Genomic DNA, 14889 nt, shown 5'->3' with positions numbered 1-14889 from the left:
ATCTCTCTCTGACTTTGCTTCTATTATCTCCTTTCCTCTGACTGATCCACCTGCCTCCCTCTTAAAAGGGCTCTTGTGACGACATTGGGCTCACCTGGATAATCCGAGATCATCTCCCCAATTCCAGATCCTTAACCTAATCTCAGCCGCAAGGTCCTTTCCACCCTGTAAGGTCATATCTTCATAGGTTCCAGAGATTAGGATGGGAACGCCTTTGAGGGCAATTGTTCGGCTGAGCACCGCACCCGAGGAGGTGAAGTTCTTATTACTGTTTCCCCTTGATGGACACAGAAACTGAGGCACAGAGAGGTCAAGTCACACGCCCAGGCTCTCCCAGCGAGTGAGTGGCTAGCACGGGTCTAGACCGTGAACTTTCTGTGTGCATCTGCCAAACTCGCCCATACAAGCCATCTGGGAGTGGGTCTGGGGACATAGGAGAGGCAAGAGTTGGGGGCGAGGGTGTCACGGTGGACAGGGAAGGAAGGGGCAGCCAAGAGCTGGAGGAGAGTGCTTTCCCGCCCTGGGGCCTTCCCCAGGCACCTTAGCCAACCCAGCAAGAGGCCTTGGGATGACAGGGGGTTTCCTGGGACTTGGGGGGAGGGAGACGGGAGGTTGGAAAGGACAGGCTACTCTGTTCCAAGGCCATTTCCTTGGAAAGTGGGGTGACAGATATGGCTGTTCCATCCAGGAAACCCTGGCTGGGCTCCCAGGTCACTTCTGACTTGTTGACTCAGCCCCAGAGAGTGGGGTCATCTGGTCACTCAGGGGGCTGTTGGTGGGGACACCTACTGGCAAAGAATGAGAGCCGTCTGGAGGGGCCTCTTCTGCCCCCAACCCCCTGCTTCCCAGCACAAGCCCCCTCGGAGTCTGGAGTCTCCAAGGCAGGCCCCCCTTTCCTCCCCCACCTCAGTCCTCAGGCTTTTCCAGAACATTCTACCTCCAATCTCACCACGTGGGCACATCACTTTCTGTCCCTCCTCACCTCCCCCTCTCCCTGGCCGACTGTGCACCCCAGGAAGGCAGCAAACAACCCGAACCCCAACATTTCGTTATGACAATTTTCAAGGGTACAGAAAAGTTGAATTTTAGAATGAAAACCCATCCCGAGATTCTACAATCAACATTTTCTATATTTGCTTTATTGCAAACCTGTTCATCCATCCACACTTCAGTCTCTCTGGCTTTTCATGCATTTCAAAGTAAGCTGCAGGCATTAGCCCACTTCAGCCCCCTAAATACTCCAGACCCCCCTAAACACTCCAGCCTGCAGATTGTGAACCAGAGGCCGATGTTCGTTGGCCACTTTCCTTACTTTTTTTCCTTCTGAGTAAAATGACAGAATGAAATGCACAGGTTGGGGGGGCAGGTAATAGCTCCGTGGCAGAGCACATGCTTAGCATGCATGAGGTCCTGGGTTCAATCCCCAGTACCTCCGTTGAAATAAATAATTAAACCTAATTACCTTCCCCCAAAACTAAAACAAAAAATAAATTAAATCTTAAAAATGTTCTCCCCAAACAACCAGAGCCCCGACACGTCCCTGAGTATTGGGATGCAAAAGGGTGCAACCACTTTGGAAAATTCTTTGGCAGTTTCTTATAAAGCCAGTCACTTGTCTACTATCTGACCCACTCCCACTCCCAGGTATTTACTCAGGAGAAGTGGAAACCTGAATCATAAGATCTGTGCAAGAATATTCCTAGCAGCTAATTGTCACGTCCAAGGTGCGGGGAGCAAAAGTGGGGGAACGTACATGACCCCTGCACACAGCCCCACCAGCAGGTGGGCAGGCCACCTAAACCACGCCTCCTGCCCACCCCACCCATCTGCCCCTTACCTCTTCTAAAGAGCCAGCTCGCCCCACCTCGGGCCATGAGCAAGGGCTCCTGTTACTTGTTTTGGCTCCCTGGTGCTGTAGCACGAATCCCAATAAAGCCTTGCCTGAATTTCTCATTTGGCCTCTTATCAACTTCTATTGATTAAAGACTCCAAAGACCCAGGTTGGTATCACCCATATGCCCCTTAGAAGTAACTCAACTCAACAAAAAACACTGGAATCACCTGTAATAAACATAAAGGTTTATTAAACTTCTATGGGTGTTAAAACACCCATAGCATGGCAATCACCGCTGGAGCTCTAACTGTAACCGTCCGCTCACCTAACAGCACAAACATGGAATTCACCCTCACTAGGGGGGCCAAATGCCTCTGTTTTCCTTGAGCAGGGCTGGTCTGCACTTGTCCCAGGTATAATTCTTTTTAAAAATTATTTTAAAAATCTATTTTATTGAAATATAATGTATATGCAATAAAATTCACCAATTTATCACATCAACTGGGTTGATGTCTATCCAAAAAAAAAAAAGGAAAAAAACAGAAAATAACAAGTGTTGGCAAGGATGTGAAGAAATTGGAACCCTTGTGCTTTGCCGGTGGAATGTAAAATGGTGTGCTCTGGTAAAATGTCCCAGGTCCCAGCCTGGGTCACAGGCTCTTACAGATGTGTTAAAGAGATGTTAAAGGTGGGGAGAGTGTAGCTCAGGGGCAGAGTGCATGCTTAGCATGCATGAAGTCCTGGGTTCAATCCCCAGTCCCTCCATTAAAAAAAATTGATAAATAAACCTAATTACCTTGCCCAAAACAAGCAAACAAATAAAGATATGTTAAAGGACTACCACAGATGGCCGCTGTGTTAGAGGCAGATATAGGTGAGCTCCAGGTAAGCATCTGTATTAGTCTCCTGTGGCTGCTGTAACAAATGACCCCAAACCTAGTGGCTTAAAGCAACATCAATTCATTATCCCCCAGTTCTGGAGATCAGAAGTCTGACCCCAGTCTCCCTGGTGCAAAGTCAAGGTGTCAGCAGAGCGGCATCCTTCTGAAGGCTTAGAGGGGGGCATCTGTTGCCTTGCCTTTCATTGTTGTTAAGACTATTTTTTAAGAGCAGTTTTAGGTACACAGCAAAATTGAGCAGAAGGCAGAGACTGCCCATATATCCCCTGCACCCACACACGCAGGCACAACCTCCGCCTTTATCAGCATCCCTCACCAGAGCTGTATCTTTGCTACAACTTATGAAACTTCATCGACATATCATAATCAACCAAAGTCCATAACTGACATTAGGGTTCACTCTTGGTGGTATATATTCTATGGATTTGGACGAATGTATAATATATCCACCCTTATGGTCTCACACAGAATAATTTCACTGCCCTAAAAGTCCTCTGTGCTCTGCCCCTTCATCCCTCCCTCCCCACTAATCCCGGGCAACCACTGATCCTTTTACTGTCTCCATAGCTTTGCCTTTTCCAGAATGCCAAAGAGCTGGAGTCAGGCAGTATGTACACAGCCTCTTCAGATCAGCTCCTTTCACCCAGTGATGTGCATTCAAGTTTCCTCCATGTCTCTTCATGGCTTGATAGTTATTTCTTTTTATCATTGATATTCTATTGTCTGGATGGACCACAATTTTTTTTATCCATTCAACTACTCAAGGACATTGCTTGCTTCCAAATTTTGGCAATTATGAATAAAGCTGCTATAAATATCCATGTGCATGCTTTGGTGTGGGCATAAATTTTCAATTCCTTTGGGTGAAGAACAAAAGTGTTGGATTACTGGATCATATCATAAGATGTTTAGTTTGGTAAGAAAATGCCAAAATATCTTTCAAAGTGGGAGAACCATTCTGCATTTCCATCAGTAATGAATGAGAGTTCCTGTTGCTCTACATCCTCACCAGCATTTGGTGTCGTCAGCGTTCCAGATGTTGGTCATTCTCATAAGTATGTGGTGGTTTTCCTCGCTTTTTCCAGTTCCAAATGCCGCCCACATCCTTGGCTCATTGTCCTTTCCTCCACCTTTAAAGCCAGCAGCAGAGAATCTGGTCCTTCTTGTAACATGTCTCTCTCATCATTCTGTAGTCACATCTCTCTCCCTGCGTCTCCCCGCATCCCTCTTTCACTTTTAAGGATCCTTGTGATGACATCGGGTCCATCCAGATAATCCAGGACAATCTCCCCACCTCAAGGCCCTTAATTTCATCACATTTACAAAGTCCCTTTTGTCATGGAAGGTAACATATTCATAGGTTTGTGAGATCAAGGCATGGACATCTTTGTGGGCACCAGCACTCTGTTGGCTATAGGGTTATCATGGTGTTTTCAGCAATGCTGTTGTGTCCCAGGGAAATGCCAGGTGTTTTCCAATTTAATGAGGCTCTCTCAGCCCCCAGGGTCTCCAGGAAAGGGGGTCTGTGTTTGAGACTGCTGACCTGGCTCAGCCAGGCTTGTGGAGAAACCTCCACATATAGGCTTTCTGTCCACCTGTCAGCCTTTAGAATATAATCTTCCTGGCAAGACTGATTCTCCAGGAAAACAAAAGCCAAACATCTGTTCCAGGATGAGGGTTAGGCCCCAGGGACTCTTTCTTCTCAAGAAGGTTTGATCTTGGAGAGGGGAGGGACTGGGGCCAAGAAGCCAGAGAGGGGGGAACTTGACCCTGACCCCCTCATTCAGGGTCTTCACGTGTCTGCCTGATGCTGGCAGGTTAGAACCAGATGGCCAGGAATCCGTGTCTGTGCGCTGACAAGGAGTGCAGAGAGCATAACGAGTGTCTTTAGGCCAGCCACCCTGCTCTCTTGAGCCCTGGACCCCAGTGTTTGAGCCTGGGGTGCCAGGGGCCAGAGGGCTTGCTCTGGCCAGAGCCAGGTCTTTGGAAAATCCTGAGGTGGCTTCTGTTTAACTCTGGGGACCCTTTCTTCTGCCTCAGCCGCAGCCAGCTCTCACTTAGCTGCATCCTCAGGAGAGATGCTGGGGCCACTTCCACCCACCTGTGCACCTGTCTGTCATTCCAACCCATCAGGCGCTCGCTGTTGAGGTTGTCAGTTGGGCTTGAAGTCAGACTGTCTGCTGTCGACCTGACCGGCAGACGGTCTGACTGTAAGCCTGTCTCTGTTGCCCTCCAGTTGGCCAGGGGTCTCCATGTGGTTGTGAGTTAGAGTAGAAGAGGTGAGCCCTGCAGGCCATCATTAACTCAGCCCACCAAGCACTTAGGCCACTGGGCAGCTCTTCTAGCTCCTGCCTCACCTGTGAGGCTGTTTGTCAGCTGGTGATGGCTTGTGCTAGCCTGCACAATGGTACCCAAAGTTGCCTCTTAGATGGCAGCAGAGACTTGGCAGATGTGATTAAAGATTTAGAGATGGGGAGATGTTGTATAGTAAAGAATCTTATGGGTTTTTGTCTCAGGCTCCTGGCAGAGAGCATCTAAACCCTTGGGATTGATCAAATGATGGAAGTGTCTTTGTTTTTCATGGGGCCCCCTTGGACCACACCTGAGTTTAGACTGAGGAGATGGCTCAGGGTGGGGCTGAAATGAGGGACGGGCCTCTGGAAAGTAGAGTAGGGCTGGAGATGGAGTGCAGTTACATGGCCAATGATTTGATCGGCTGTGCCTTCCTAATCAAACCCCAATAAAAACTCTGGACATCAAAGCTCAGAGGAGCTTGCAGGCTGGTGAATGCGTGAATGTGACGGGAGGGTGACTTGTCCTGATTCCACAGGAACAGGACACAGGAGCTCTGTGTTTGGGACTCACCCCATGGTTCTCTTCATCTGGCTAGTCTGGATTTGTGTCTGGTATAATAAAACAGTCCACATAAGAATAGCGCTTTCCTGAATTCTGTGAATCACTCTAGCAAATTATGGTACCTGAACGGGGAGTTGTGAGAACCTCCAAATTTGTAGTCAGTTGGTCAGAAGTGTGGGTGGGCTGGGGGCTCCCAAACTTGTGACTGGTGTGTGCAGTGAGGGCAGGCTTGTTAGAAACTGTGCCCTCAATCTGTGGGTGGCATCTGCACTCACTTGGGGTGGCAGGAGATCATTCTGGATCATCCAGTGGGTCTTAAATGCAATGACAGGTGTCCTCAAAAGAGGGAAATAGAGGAAGACTTGACTCAGAAAAAGAAGGCAATGTGGCCACTAAAGCAAGATGTTACCCTGTTGGCTTTGAAGATGGAAGAAGGGGCCAGGAGCCAGGGAATGTGAAGAAAGCAGCTCTACAAGCTGGAAAAAGCAAGGAAACAGATCCTCCCCTAGAGTTTCTGAGGAAGCCTGGTGACACCTTGAATTTAGCCCAGTGAAATTAATTTGGAACGTCCAACCTCCACGACTGGAAGAGAATAGGTGTGTATTGTTTCAAGCCACCAAGTTGGTGGGCATTTGTTACAGCACCAGTGGGAGACTCATACACTCCTCCAAGTGGACTGTCTGGAAACCCATCAGTCTAGGAAACAGTCCACTAGGTAAGTTATCTGTCTGGACCTGGTCAGTGCCTGAAAGGTTCCACCTAGCCAGGCAGTTTGGGTGGTATTCCCTCCTCTTCCTACTCCATGGATGCTTTCAGGGCTGGGCAGCCTGGGGTCTCCCAGCAGCTTTGGTTTTGGACTCAGCTCTGCCCAAATCTAGAAACTGCTAGCCTGTCACTCCGCTCAGTTGGATCTGTCTCCACTGGAAATTCTGGGAGAGCCCTCAGGTCCCCAAGAAGGGAGCAAGAAGCTTTGGGAGTGCAGGGTAAATTCAGATCAAAAGTCCCCAGTAGATAAAGCCAGGCTGTGTGCTTCCCACACCCCGCAAATGGGTTCAGCCATGCCCTACCCTTTCCAACACCCTCTGCCTACAAAGCCCTTCCTCCCCAGCTCACATGCTAAAATCCTATTTTTCCTCGAAAGTCCATCTTCTCTGGATGTATTTCCTCAACACCCCCACAACCCAGGTGCCCAAGGCAGAAGGGACCTGCTCATCCAGGCAGCCCCCCTCCCACACATCTCAGGGCATTGTGCCAGGCTGCCTGTAATCGTCACAATGGGGTGACAGTCTCCTCAAGGAACAGGGCCACTGCTACAGTATCTCAGCACAGGTCCTCTCCCTGGGGACACAAGTGGCACCTCCAAATTCATCACATGACACTCCTTCATGCATTGCTCAGTCGACTCACTGGTCACATTGTTCCTATGCCAGCTAGACCAGAATGAGGAGGTTCCCAGAGGTTGAGGATGGGGTCTGACTCATTCCCGTGTCCCCACTGCCCTACAGCCCTCATGGCCCAATGCAGGTTAGTCACTGAGTTTTGGGGGCATGTTGGGCCCTGAAGGTCACTTACAGAGCTCAAGGCCACTCACAGGGATTATATCAGGGTCTCTGAGATAAACCTTAGAACAGCTGGCCAGAGTCAGGAGCCAAGATTCATTTCTCGAACATTTATTGATGCTCCCTAGGCTGCGGCTCTGGCCGCAAAGAAAGCTCACAAAATGCCCATCTGTGAGGCGTCCCATTTAGGGTAAAATGCAAGTAAACCAAACAGCTTCACCAGTCAGTTGCCTGACCTTGGCTAGGGAGGGGGTGGGGTCAGATTCCCAGCCCAGGAGCCCAGATTTTGCAGTGGGTGGAAACTAGGTTATATCCACGTGTGAGCATTGCAGAGGTTGGAGCAGAGAAGTTCCAGAGCTCAGTTACAGTCCTAGGTTGTGGGTGGTGGGGTGGTTCTCCGTACAGGGGGGGCCGGGGATCGATGGCAGTGCGCGGAGCCAGGACGGTGAGCAGCTCAGACGATTGGACAAGTGCCAGTGGGCGTGGCTCTGGGGCACTGGGCAAAATCAGCATTGGTGCCTCTTCTCACAGATCCAGCTGTCGTCCTTGCTGTCGCACGGTGCGTCGTTCCACATCCCCGTGCGTAGCATCATGACGCAATCCTCGCGCCCCAGAGAGTCATTGGGCTCCCCCCGATTCCAGTAGCTGCAGTGGGTTGGCGGGGGGGGGGTGCTGGGAGCTAGGCTGAGGATGGCCCTGGCGTCCAGCTTTCCCGGGTCTATCCTGTTTACTGCTTAGGTAACCTAGACATCTTGAAGGTCTAACCTAAGCACGAGTCTGGGATATAACTTTCTAATCCCAGAATTTAACCTACAGGAAGTTCCTGAAATCTAGCCCGCCCACCCCAAAGGAGGCCCTGAGATCTGGCACTTTCCCTAGGATCGGAGCTGTCAGCCTCCCCGAGACCCTTTCCTCACCTGAAGCTGAGCGAGACTCCGTCCACCCACTGGTAACCCTGGATCTTGCGCGCCCGGCGTACTGCCCTCAGTCCCAGCCAGTAACCGCGGCCCTGCGTGTTCCGACTCAAGAAACCCTGGGCAGGAGAGGAGACTGAGTCAGCGAGTCAGTCCCGCTCCGCCAGCGCCTCCTTCCGGGCCACGTCCCCTCAGGTGAACTCCGTCTGCCCCCTCGGACCACCGGGGCTGCGCACCTGCTCATCCAGGCCCCCGACAATCACCAGGTGCGCGCCGGCGCGCTCGCAATGATGCTGCGCCTCCACCCACGTGGCCCGCAGCGGGGAGAAAAGGTAACAGGAGCCCTGGAACGGCAGCCACGACTTGGGGCACTTCTCGCAGGAGCCTGCGAGGTGACGAGGGTCAAAGAGGTGCTCCCAGGTGGAGCCGACGGAGAGGACTGGAGAGGGGGTGATTGGACCCTAGGGCCCAGGGGCGGAGCCACTGAGACCTGGCCAAGTTCAAAGGGCGGGGCCTGGCGGATCAGGAAATCCGGGGGCCTAAAGGCAGGGCCCACTTGTCCTCTCCCCTCTCCCCTCCCTGCCTCCGGATCCTGCTCACTATTCCCGAGCCGGATTCCCTCCAGCGTCCGGAACAGCTCAGTGCGGATGTTTTCACGGTCTCTACCGGCTTCAGCCAAGCCCTGGGCCACTGCCAAGTAAAGGGAGTCCAGATTATAGCTAGGACCACGGTCAAGAGTAGGGTCATGATTAGATAAGGTCAGCGTCCACGTCCGTGGTCAGCATCAAGGTCAAGAATGACATCACGGTCAAAGACTGTTGTAGCTGGGTAGGGCCCGGTTGTGGTTGGGGTTAGGAGTTGCAGTCAAGGTCAGAGTCAGGATGGGGGACACGACTGGGATCAATGGTCAGGATCACAGGATAGTGTGGGGGTTACAGAGGAATCCGGAGGTGAATCAAGGGTCGGGTAAGAACCGGGGTGAGAGGTCAAGGGTCGTGGCATGTTCCGCCCTCACCGCGCTCGCTCAGTTCTTTCAGGGCGCTCTCCTGCTGGATCACCTTGGTCTGTGCCTCCCCAAGCTGGGTGCGCAGGGTCTGCAGCTGCGCCTGAGTCCCCAGGCCTGGGAAGGACGGCGAGGTTGGGGGCGGGACTTCTGAGACCGGCCCGCCCCGCCCCGCCCCTAGCCGCCTCGAGCCCCGCCCCCAGCTGCCACAAGCCCCACTTCCACTCGCTACCTCCAGTTCCCGCCATGAGCCCCATGCCCTCGGCCCACAAGTCTCACAGCAGCTATTGCAGGCTCGGACATCCTCCTTCAAGGCACCCAGCACCGTTGTCTGCTTCGAAGCTGGAATGATTCCCCGTCCGACCCGCACACGCCAGGTCACCCTGGAAGTCTCACGGGACATCCTGCCCCACTGAGGGGCCAGCCTCGCGGACCGTGGGGTCCCCACCCACTCACCCGCCACCCGGTCGCCAGGGCCCAAGACCCTACCGCCCTGCAACCCCGGAGACCCAAGGGCCCCAGTTCCGCACGCACCGTTTGTCCTCAGCAGGTCCTGATGACCTAGCAGCGCCCCGCGCTCCGTGGAGGCTGCGGAGAGAGGGGAACTCGGGAACTCTCCCCTCGCCCAGGGGCGGGGCTGCGGGGACCCCTATCATGGGATGTACAGAGGGGGCGGGGAGGCGTGTAGCACACATGTCGGTACACACACAGCGACAGGAGACATACATATTGGGACACACACACATTCATTCGTGCATATGCACACACATGTAAGGGCACACAAACTGTTCACACGTGTTCACACTCAGAGCCAGGCAGGGATCCGGGACCTGGCTGATGTGCCCTGGGGCAGAGGGAAGGTCTATGTTGCCAGCGGGGCTGGACATAACCTCCCTCATCATCCGTCACTCACCCTTGGAAAATAGGATGCTCAGAATGAGGACCCATAGGACTGTGACAACCACGAGAGCCAGGGCCAGGAAGAGGGGTCTCTGTCCCCAGCGTCCCCAGTGCCCTGAGATAACACAGATGGATTCCTGAGTCCCTCCTGTACCAGGATCCCGAGCTCGAGGACTGAGCCCTAGAAGCTTGGGTTCCTCTCAGGAAACAGATTCAGAGAGGTACAGTAACTTACCTGTGGTCACACAGCCGCTCAGTGGCAGAGTTGGAATCTGAATCCAACTCCAGCTAGCTCTCTGGCATGTGGTGTCTCTCCCACACCCACTACTTAGGCCCTCTCTTGGCTATTTCTTTCCCTTCTCCCATCAAACCCCAAACCACCGGCCAGAGAGGGACCCCCTGACTCATACCTCCAGGGACCTCCTGCAGTCTGCCATCCCACTTGCTGTATCCGGCAGTGTCCATGGTGAGCAGGCGCTCAGCTCTGGGCAAAGATGTAAATGTAGCCCCATCCCTCCTTCCACCCCGCCCACTCTCCCTTCCTTCCCATCTCCTGAGTGTCCGTTCTCAGTATCAGGAACCCAGTGACCAATCACAGTGACGGACCCTTGCTGGTCTGGGCTGGAGTAAGTGTTGGGTGGGGTGGGGAAGTGGGGAGTTGAGGGGGACAGAGGAAGTGGAAGGGATGGGAAGTGAAGTGTGTGTGTGCGTGTGCGTGTGCGTGTGCGTGTGGCACTCCCAGCCTCCCTGGCCTGGTTGCTGTAGCAGCATCTCCAGGCCACTTATCCCAGTCCCGATAGTCACCAGGCACACAATCCAGTGACAATCTCTAGGTTGTGCTGGGGCTTCACTTTGCAGCTTGGTCCTCATCTCTTATAGGTCCGATCCTGGCCTTCCTCCTGAGAGGGCAGGCTGAACCTGGCAAAGTTGTGGCCGCTCCCTGTGGGTCCCTGAGAAAGCCCTCTCAGGCATGCCCCCACCCATAGCAGCTCAGTTTCCCTCCTCAACTCCCCTGCAGGTGCCTGCCAGAGGCTACGTCTGACCCTGACCATTCAATCCTCTTCATCCAGAAGGTAGAACACAGATGATTGTTGAACTGTGGTCAGCTAAGCCTCTGGACTCTCCTATTGTGTGGGTGCATAAGGTATATATACGCAGCTTCTAGAAGCCTCCGTTTTTCTCCTCTGTGCAAAGGAGGGCAGTGACAGGACTTTCCTCCAAGGGATGTTGTGATAAAGAAATGAGGTTATGCTCAACAAGTCTTGATGCCATCACCAGACACAAAATCCACCAAAGGTCATTCTTTCAACTAATACTGGACACCTACCACGTACCAGGCATCCACCAAGGAATTGGGGATGCATCGATGTCCCAAAGAATCCAGTTCCTTCCTTCTTCGAGTTAACATTCCAGTAAGGGGTAGGGAGAGACAGACAGCAAATAATGAACATAATTAAAAAGTAAGGTGAAGGGGTCCATACAAGGTAGCTGCTAGTATTTCTGCTGTTGGCATTGTTATTATCTTTCTGTGGTTGCCATGTAAGATCAACAGGGACCTCTAGTTAAATGGATTATCCATGTTCAGGGAGAGAATCTGCTAGAAAAGGTTTCTAAAGTTGTTGATTTGTAGCCCGTTTCCCCAGGTAGTAACTAAAAGGATGATTATCAAGGTGATGCTAAAACTGGATTAATCCAAAGCTCAGACAGGAAAGGTGGCTCACCCAACGCTACCCAGCCAAGAGGTGCTGGTGTCCTGACCAAAGCCACGTTCCTCCTGCCCCAGCTACTCTTCTCTTAGTTATTGTGGGAGACTGAGAGATGCGGGCCAGCCTCTCTCTGTGATGTGACTTTGTTACTCCTCCCATCAAGTGGAGTCAATTTCCTCTCCCTTCTGAAGCTGGACTACCCACTTGACTCATTTTGACCAATGGGTGTACAGAAGCATCACCATGTGACTTCCATGTTGGGCCCCAGCATGCTTTGCAACTTCCATCTCTGTGCTCATGGGATGCTGCGGATGGCCTGGTTAGAGAGCCCGGCTTAGCGCAGTGAAGATGGGAGGCCACGTGGAGGACAAAGCAGTCCAGCTGGCAGCCAGCAGCACAGCTACTCTTGGCTCTGCCAGCCATTCCAAGTGCCATCTGAATGCAACACCCCAACCAATTCTAAGTGAGACCAGGAAAGGAGCCACCCAGTCAACCCGTGGAATTGTGAAAACTAACAAATCACTGGTTTTAAGCCACTAACTTGTGGGGTGGTTTGTTATATTGCAGTAGGTAACTGAAATAGCTGTAAAGATAAATGAGCGTACATTTGCACTCCAAGCAAAGGTAACAGTTTTGGGGCCTGAGGTGCGTGGGGAGGGGAGCCGCTTTCCCAGGCAGTGGGTGTGTCAGGGAAAGTTCCAAGGCTGAGAGGGGACAAACAGTCTTTTCCTAAAAAATGGGTTTTGTTTATGCTTTCTACTATTTTTGGTTTAAAGGCGTGGTACTGTTTACTAGTTTACAGTCAAACTGCCTGGGTTTGAATCCCAACTATACCACTCACGAGATGTGTCATCTCTGAAGGATGGATGAACGTTTCTGTGTCTCGGTTTCCCATCTATAAAGTGGGATGGTCATAGTCATAGTTCCCTCCTCATTGGACTGTTACGAGTTTATCTGAGTTAAAATGTATAAAAGCTCTTTATACTTGGCAGTTGCTGCTGGGGTTTTTTTGTAATTGAAGTATAGTCGGTTTAGTGTTGTGTTGGTTTCTGGTATACAGCATAGTGATTTAGTTACATACATATATATATTCTTTTTCATTACAGGCTATTACAAGGTATCAAATACAGTTTCCTATGCTATACAGCAGGACCTTATTGTTTATCTATTTTATGTATAGTAGTGTGTATCTGCAAATCTCAAACTCCCAATTTATTCCTCCACCCCACCTTCCCCCTCTGGTAACCATAAGTTTGTTTTCTATGTCTGTGAGTCTGTTTCTGTTTTGTGAATAAGTTCATTTGGGTCATTTTTTAAGATTCCACATACGAGTGATATCATATGGTATTTTTCTTTCTCTTTCTGGCTTACTTCACTTAGTATGACAATCTCCAGGTCCATCCATGTTGCTGCAAATGGCATTATTTCATTCTTCTTTATGGCTGAGTCGTATTCCGTTGCATATATATTCCACATCTTTATCAAATCATCTGTCGATGGACATTTAGATTGCTTCCATGTCTTGGCCATTGTAAGTAGTGTTGCTATGAACATTGTGGTACATGTATCTTTTCAAATCAGAATTTTCTCTGGGTATATGGCCAGGAGTGGGATTGCTGGATCATATAGTAAGTCTATTTTTAGTTTATTAAGCAATCTTCATACTGTTCTCCATAGTGGTTGCACCACAGTACATTCCCACCAGCACTGTAGGAGGGTTCCCTTTTCTCCACACCCTCTCCAGCGTTTATCGTTTGTATATTCTTTTCCTCTTCAATTATTTCATCTTTTATTTAAAAAAAAACTCCCTGCTCTTATTTTCTTTTAGTTTTTTCTTTTTTTGCTTTTTAAAAACTAATTTATTACGTGAAATCCTTATTAATTCCTTCACTTTTGGTCCCTTGTTATCTCTCTCCTTTCCCGTTCTCTCTTTCTTTTTACCCCCTTGGTTAAAACAAGTCTTTAAGTTTTTTTGTGAGAACAACTTTCATGCTTTTGAGGAAGAAATAACAAAATGGCAGCGCTTAGGCTAATTAATTCCTGGCCTTATACTTGCCGTTTGCTTTTGAAACAGTCACCAAATCTGAGTGGCCGGACACTGCCCCAGCCCCAGGCCCACGGTCACAATCAGAGCTGGAGTAGGAGTTATTCATTTTCCTGCTTGTTTCACCTCACTCTGGCAACTGAAATTTACAATCATGCATGGATTCTGAGTCCTTCCCCTAGGAAGTGACTCACCAGATGACAACCTTAGGAGAATGACCAGACCCTCCGAAGTCCCTCCGGTGCCTGATGAGTCTGATCAGATAAAGAAGGTCGTGGGCTGATGACCCTCCCGACCACCGGACGGTCCCATGATGCCGGTCAGACTTGCCAAGTTTCAGGAGGAAGCTTCATCAGAGACTTGTTGATTGCTATCCCCTTTTACTCTCCAATTTGTTCACTATATAATCACTAAGCCCCAACCCTAAGACGGGCTCACCGTGTTGAAGGCACTAGCCTCCTGCGAGCCCCCTTTGCCCGGCAAAGCAGTAAAGCTGCCTCTTTTCTTCTAAGCTCCAAAACCCGGTCTCTGAATTCCTTGACTAGCCAGAGACAGGGGCAGATCTTTCGGCAACACTTTCTCACCAAATGTCATTGTGGCTGTGTTATTTTTTAATTGAATTATAGTTGATTTGTAATGTTGTGTTAGTTTCTGGTGTACAGCATAGTGATTCAGCTGTACACATACATATTTTTTCATCTTCTTTTTCATCATAGGTTATTACAAGCTATTGAATATGGTTTCCTGTGCTGTACAGTCATTGTGGCTTTAGATTGTATTTAGATAGACGCCTGGAGATTTTGAGTATCCATTGTGTGTTGATTAACTCTTCTGGTTTGCTTTTCTATAAATTGTATCCTTTTTCCATCTTTTGCTATCAGATGGTTTGGGTTTGTTTTTTCTTATTAATTTTTAGAAGTTGCTTAAGTATTAGAAATACAAAGGTAACTATCACCTTCCACATGGTGGCCGGTCTTTCCACTTCCTTACGGGCCTTCTGGGTGCTCATGAATGAGTAGGGAAAACTTGATGGGCACACACCCTGAAACAAATGAGGAATAATCTAGTTGCAGAGGCAGCCACGGTCTAGATCCCAGTAACCTAGAGTAGCCAAAAGCAGAAACCACTTGAGATTCACAGTGCCATGGCGCACGTGTATGTAGGGATGTGTTTT

General features: G+C 50.3%; 1 protein-coding gene and 1 long non-coding RNA gene across 2 annotated transcripts; one reads left to right on the top strand and one right to left on the bottom strand.

Annotated features, from left to right (window-relative positions):
* Positions 1-6972: 6972 nt before the first annotated feature.
* LOC140688369 (uncharacterized) lies at positions 6973-8787 on the top strand. Its single transcript, XR_012063005.1, has 2 exons — positions 6973-7113; positions 8028-8787. It is a non-coding gene; the product is annotated as an uncharacterized lncRNA (long non-coding RNA).
* On the bottom strand, positions 7519-10450 carry CLEC4G (C-type lectin domain family 4 member G). Its single transcript, XM_006206331.4, has 9 exons — positions 10376-10450; positions 9979-10080; positions 9600-9653; positions 9345-9407; positions 9078-9182; positions 8663-8752; positions 8299-8447; positions 8066-8181; positions 7519-7793 (listed from the first exon to the last, which is right to left on the bottom strand). Exons 1-9 carry the CDS (start codon positions 10428-10430, stop codon positions 7655-7657), a joined length of 873 nt encoding a protein of 290 aa, XP_006206393.1. The 5' UTR covers positions 10431-10450; the 3' UTR covers positions 7519-7654.
* Between the last annotated feature and the right edge of the window lie 4439 nt (positions 10451-14889).

Source organism: Vicugna pacos, chromosome 22 (genome assembly GCF_048564905.1).
Source record: "Vicugna pacos chromosome 22, VicPac4, whole genome shotgun sequence".
NCBI classification, from domain to species: Eukaryota; Metazoa; Chordata; class Mammalia; order Artiodactyla; family Camelidae; genus Vicugna; species Vicugna pacos.
Note: the sequence above shows the minus strand (reverse complement) of the source record. Positions and strands in the feature narration are given on the sequence as shown.

Bases quoted from the DNA above. Each gene is read 5' to 3' on its own strand.
- CLEC4G (XM_006206331.4), bottom strand. From the start codon at position 10,430: ATGGACACTGCCGGATACAGCAAGTGGGATGGCAGACTGCAGGAGGTC. The intron at 9,408-9,599 runs GTGCGTGCGGAA...GAATCATTCCAG, and splicing joins GGACCTGCTGAGGACAAACG to CTTCGAAGCAGACAACGGTG. The intron at 8,182-8,298 runs GTGCGCAGCCCC...TCTCCTGCCCAG, and splicing joins TCGGGGGCCTGGATGAGCAG to GGTTTCTTGAGTCGGAACAC.